The sequence below is a fragment of the Nicotiana tabacum genome, chromosome 6, assembly GCF_000715075.1.
Source record: "Nicotiana tabacum cultivar K326 chromosome 6, ASM71507v2, whole genome shotgun sequence".
In the NCBI taxonomy this organism is placed as follows: Eukaryota; Viridiplantae; Streptophyta; class Magnoliopsida; order Solanales; family Solanaceae; genus Nicotiana; species Nicotiana tabacum.
Window position 1 is genome coordinate 166,895,954 of NC_134085.1, and position 6,166 is coordinate 166,902,119.

The 6,166-nt window shown below is 38.0% G+C and overlaps 1 protein-coding gene across 1 annotated transcript; it reads right to left on the minus strand.

Moving 5' to 3' along the window:
- Positions 1 to 2,434: 2,434 nt before the first annotated feature.
- LOC107776692 (GDSL esterase/lipase At3g48460) lies at positions 2,435 to 4,998 on the minus strand. The gene is made up of 2 exons (XM_016596605.2): positions 4,301 to 4,998; positions 2,435 to 3,096 (listed from the first exon to the last, which is right to left on the minus strand). The coding sequence occupies exons 1-2, from the start codon at positions 4,946 to 4,948 to the stop codon at positions 2,599 to 2,601; spliced, it is 1,146 nt and encodes a 381-aa protein (XP_016452091.1). The 5' UTR covers positions 4,949 to 4,998; the 3' UTR covers positions 2,435 to 2,598.
- Positions 4,999 to 6,166: the final 1,168 nt, after the last annotated feature.

Sequence of the window (6,166 nt, forward strand, 5' to 3'; positions counted from 1 at the left end):
AACGCATTTACAATTCATGTATTTCAACCAAGCAAGGCAATTGGGTATATATCTATCCCAATTGCTAATCCGTTCCTCGAGGCCCGGGTTAAGAACTTGCTCTATTTAATTCTATATGCAATCTAGAGTTCTCACTTTCGAGTTCAACTAAAGATTCGTAGATAGTATTTCACTGTTAGTTACTCAGCAAAATAATTGAACGCAGAATTAAATAAACAACCCAATATGATAAACCAACTTTGTCAAATTAAACTCCAAACAACAATATTCATGTTATACCCATGACCCTAGAACAATGGGTTTTAGTCACTCATACTAGTGTTCATCACAAATAAGTTCAATGTTATCACAAAATAGCAAAAACAAGAGAAGAAAAGAAGAACTTGATGGTCAAAACTCCTCCTTGCCTCTTGCCTCTCTATTTCTTCCACTAAACTATGAAAACCTTCCACCCTTTAACCTTGGGCGAGCTTGACTTTATATAGGTTAAGTGGGTCTCTCTCCAGATTTCTAATTTTACCCCTAAATAACATTTTTCCGGACAGGGCACGCGCGAGCTCACGCATAACTTTGCGCGTTTCTTCGCACATGATTCTGCCTCGGCCTTTCTTACGCGCGAACTCCTGTGCACCTTCGCGCATTTCTTTGCGCACCTGGAGCTTGATTTCATCCATTTTTTCATCTCGTCCTTGCGCGCACTCAACTCCGAGGGGTTGTTCTTGCTCATAAATCATTCCAATATCCTTTAGAAAGCATCATATAGGCTCCTCATCCTGCAATGTATACATATAGCAATTAAAGCCTATTTTTCATCAATGAACCATAATATGTCATTGGAATATAATCAAGCGGAAGCATAAACAATAGCTAAATCACCTAGATTTCGCCTATTATCAATATTCGACGAGGGCATCGAATTCAACTGGTTGGGGTGGTTTGTTAGACCCTTAACAAAGCTGATCGGCAAGCGGCGCGGTAGTGGCGAGGATTTGGCATGATGGCCTTGCCATTGGCCTATGTGCGGGGAAATCAACATGCAAGACAATGCAGGTGTTGTCAATGGCAACAAACTGTTGCAAGGGCAAGTGTGACGGACTACACTTCTATTTGAGGGCTACGGTGTGACGGACTACACCAAAATATGAGTGGACTGAGTGCAAGCAAAGGCCAAGACCTTGACGGAACTAGGCGGGCTGGACGGAAGCTTGACAAGGCAAAACGGGAAAGACCTCGGCGCTAAAATAGGGCAGCTTAGTGCCAAGGCAGTGGCATTGGCAATATGATGTTGTCATGACTTAGGTGAGCGGGCTGGCACCTAAGTAAATTGTTGGTAAATGACTTAGCAACGGGAATGGCATCATGTCTTGGTGACTTGATGCCAAAATCAGCTTGGCATTGGCAAAAGGCAGACTTGATCAAGTAGGGGCGACTTGACAAGGACAAGCAACTATGGCAGCGGGCGGGTGTGCGGCTAAGTCATGGGCAACGAGCTGTGGCGATGGCATTGAGCGGGAGCAGTGTCAAAGGCTAAGGCTGGGCGCAAAGCCAGCCTTGGGCATGCAGTACCTGGCCCAGAATGCGCACATGCATCGCAAATGGAGTGGTTCTCACGTGTGTTGTGCACATGCTATGCAGTTGGGCGGTTACAACTGCCTTTGTCCAAGAGTTGTTGATTATAAGGCTGAGTCTTTGCACGTTTTTAAGCATGTTCTATCATGACATGCACGTTTTGATAATGGGGATCATGTCCTATCAGTTGGGGGATGTCAACTGAAATAGGAAATCAGTTTTGGGCTTACTACACTATATATATGTGTATTAGCATCCCCAAAAAGGGGCTAAGTACCTAGGGTGGGAAATAGCAAAGATATAGGCATAGGTTGTCTATATCAAGGCTTGAGCATGGCAAAATATGTGCCATTGCCTTGCCAAACGAGTGGACAGCACGAGACTCCTTAGGCGGGGGCTTTTATAGGGCAGAATCGTGCAAGTCTCGGCCATTTTTGTGAGAATTTCCTTTGTAATTGATTTATTATAAAAGGTTGGGAAAGGGTTCCCGTAAATCTGCTTGTGTCCTTCTATGTTTGCATTGCCTTAAATTGATTCTAAGTGTTAAACCTCGAAAGGAAAAGAAAATCGGGCAAGGCTAAACCCAAGTGGGGACTTGACTGCCGCACAGCGGGCAACATTTTCGGCGGACAAAAAACGCCCATGTGACACCTATTAAGATGGGATCAACGAAAAAATTTCCCTGAAGCTAATTATATCAAGAACTTGTAGAAAATTCAGTTGCTGCTTAATATATATAGGAGAAGTACTATGTATCTTTGTATATTTCTCTTGAAATTTTTCTCTCTTGCTTCATTCGTATGGGTACTTTTGTCGTTTATGTATGTCGCGTCAATTGACACTAGTAAGTGAAATGCTTCTATATATTGTGAGGTGAGATCTGACGTTATGTATGAAATTCCTCAAATAACAGACTCTCTACAAATTAAGCACGGCCTAGAAGCATTTAATTTGCTTATCCCATATGAAACTTCTAGTTCAGTAATTCACTGTGAATAGAAAGCTAATTATGAATGACTCCTTTCAAAACTACTGCTTTTTCGCTAGCAAATAACTAAATGGGGGTTTACAAAATGTCCCATTAAGAAACAAGTTAGCCATAGTTTTGTACATGGCTTCAGTAAGATGAACACCATCCCAATTAATATACTGAGAAGGATCAGAACAAGAGCTTGCAGAAGGAGAACCACAAGTGTTAAACACGTCGAAATTGTAGTTTCCACCACCAGATCCACAGCAACTTTTGAACAGCTCCTTAAATCCATACTTGTTGGCACCTTTCACTACTGTACTGTATGCATTCCAATAGTCTGCGTAAATAATTACAGCTTGTGGGAATTGTTTCCGGAAAGAATCTAACTTGGTTTGGATAATGCTGTTGTGGAGATTGCTTTGTTTGTCTACACTTCCCACACATCCCATGTCATCTCTGTCAGTCTCAGGTGCCAAATACATGGACAGTGTTAAACAACCTGTTGGAGGAAGACCTTGAACAACAACGTATTTTGCTCCCTTGCTCAATAGTACCTGTAAACGAATCGATTCAGATATATATATGAGATGTTTTGGCCAAATTTTCTGGCAAGAAACTTTAAAACTGTTGCCACATAATATAATCAATAGTTAAAGTATGTTAATTAACTAATCAATAGTTAAAGTATGTTAATTAACATTTTAATTAACTAAGCTTTTAGATGAGTTGATCGCACAATTTAAAATGCATCAGGACCGTGTTTTGCTTATGAATAAAAAATACGCCACACTTAAGGAGGCGTATTTACAATTAAGAAATTAAATTGAAGTGTAATATTTTAATCTTTTAGATGAGGTAAGAAAAAATAAAAAATAACTGAGAAAATTAAAAGTTGAAGGTAGACGTTTGGGCATAAAAAATTACTATGATTTTTGAAAAAATAAAAGTAGCATTTGAAGTTAGGTTGAAAAATGGTATTTGAAATTTGAAATTATGTGTAGACATGCATTTCACTTGAAAAAAATATTGTAGTTCTGTGAGCCGGGGGAAAAAGTTTTTTCCAAAAAACTTGAAAAGGTGGTCAACGTCACTTTTTGGTTTTTGAAAAACTTATTTTCGAAAAATCTCCAAAAACTTGAAAATTTTCATGGATAAACACATTTTTGAAAAAAAATTGGGATCTTCAAACAAATAGTCAGCCATATTTATTGTTTACTTTTTTTAGCTATATACATAGATTATACATTCATTATACACATATAATACATAAATTATGTATACACTAGACTTCCACCGGCTATTTTTAGTTTAAACGGTTAAGTTGGCAGCTACTTAGGTTAATTCTTCAACAAAAAATATCCGGAGAAAAGAAGAAGAAGAAATCTATGGACAAACCGGGCCTAAAAATCATGCCCCACGTGAGACTGGGAGGCGTTGTTTGTTTAATCTGTTAGAGATGAGATGATCGTCTATAATAATACAATTAAAACATAATAAACCTGTTCTTTTAACCTTTTAGACGAAGTGGCCTCACACTTCAACCAAAATGCATGAATCAACGAACTATGAGTGAGACTCTTGGTCCCAAATTTTTCTTGTTGGTAGTATCGGTGCGATGTGAAAAGTTCATCGTCTAATAAAGCAACGGATGCATGTAAGAAGTGATCACATAATGAGCCGGATGCTTATAAGATCAGTACGTAGAACTATTCATGATAGCATTAAATAAAATGGATATAAAGAGTAGTATAAGTTTACCTGTAAAAAACCGGTTAAACTTGTGGTGGCAAGATGTTGAATAGTGTTGGGTGAAACAGAAGATCCAAAACTATACGCATAATCATTAGCACCGATTTCACCTACCCAAAACAATGCATCACTAAATACTGCCTCACACTGCTTTGGCGTTGTTGTGGAGTTTTTACAACCTTCACTTTCCAAAAACCTATTAAACCAAGTGAGCTGCGTTTGAAGTGATTGAGGAGTTACATTCAACGTGAGATTATTTCTCACAAAGAATCTGTGCCTTATAGCAGTTGAACCAGCTACAGCAAAGTTAACACCATAAGTTTTATCCGCTTTTGGGTTGCGATAAGGCGGTAAAAATGGCAAGGACAATGACTCAGCCACGAAATCAATGACTAATCGACCATCGGAATATCTATTGGTTGGGTGGTGGAAAAATGTGCGTCCATAAGGAGGACTTGATACATAATTGAAAGAGCTTGGACCAGTGGCTGAGTGTGTGTTGCCTGTGTCTGTGTAAGAGTCCCCAAAGGCATAGATTTTCTTGAACTTTTTGGGAGTGGAAGATGCAGAGGAGAGTGAAGGTGAAAAGATCAGTGTAATGGTGAACATGAAGAGGGTCATTTTCCAATGGATGACTATTCTGGAGAAAAAAGCCATGGCCTCACAACTCAGAGCCTTTTGAGTTGTGTGAAAGGTGTGAACTTTGGGAAAGTCTATGTGGTTTATATAGATTTGATACCTGCCAAAGTAGCATACTTTATTATGCTGAATAAAGTATTTGTCATAAACCGAACTAAAAAAAGTAAATAAAACGTACAATAAAATCAGGGGCACAGCTAGAATCTCAAATACTAGTTCCGCTTTTTGCCCAAATAGTATATTTGTGTTAAGAAATTTATTAAATATTTATAAATATTAAATTTAAAATCAGTTATTATCGCTTAAAATTATCGCTCTGAAATCTAGAACAATAAAGTTAAAATCCTAGTTCCAACTCCGAGGGAGGGGGGGCTGAGCCTGAGAATTCGCGGGAGACTTCTACTGATATAAGCACACAAGAAATTCAGTTTACTCTAGATTGTCAAAATCACTGTTCAAATGTGTTATTACTCATTTCTTAAATAATTTTAAATTTAGTTTCCTGTTCAATTATTCATCAAGCAAGTATCATGCTTATTAATGTTTAATGAGTAAAAAATCTAGATTATTGATTACATGTTTAAACTCATTTTTCAGAATATATTAATAAAGCAAGTTATGGTTAATTTTTTTCTCAAGGAATCGACGGGTAATTTAAACCTAAATTTTTATATTTTCGTATTTCATCCCATACTTTTGGAAAACTAGTTAAAGAGGGGGACCAAGCTCCAGAAGAAGAGGATGGAGGTGGTAAGAGAGCGTAATGAACAATTATGTTGGAATAAATAAGAGGCTGGTGGGAATTAGGAAGCACTGAATTTATGAGGAAATTTACGGAAGTTGGTAGTTGGGAAAGGTAGGATTAGATCTAAGGCCTTAAATGCGTATTAAATTCAGCACCAACCGCTTCCTCGGTGATTTTATTGGATGTCAAAAATTAGATGCACAAAACGAGTAGCTACAACGGCATAATTCAACAATTCGTCCCCGTCTCACGGCCATCTTTTTTAGTTTCAACTTTCAAGCCGTGTTTTTTCTGGAGATTGACACATAACCAAGGCAGAGTCACGATGTCGGTTGCGGGTTCGATCGAGCTCAGTAATTTTTGTTCAAATCTTATATTTATATTAAAAAATTCAATGAATACATAAAAATTATTAATTTAGAACCTAATTGTGGGGTCCAGCCCCTTAATTTAAGGAAGAAGTTTTCTTCTTTGCTTCAGTTTTCAATATA

Coding starts and splice junctions, on each gene's coding strand:
- LOC107776692 (XM_016596605.2), bottom strand. CDS start 4,948: ATGGCTTTTTTCTCCAGAATAGTCATCCATTGGAAAATGACCCTCTTC. Junction 3,097..4,300: donor GTTTAACCGGTTTTTTACAG/GTAAACTTATAC, acceptor ATTCGTTTACAG/GTACTATTGAGCAAGGGAGC.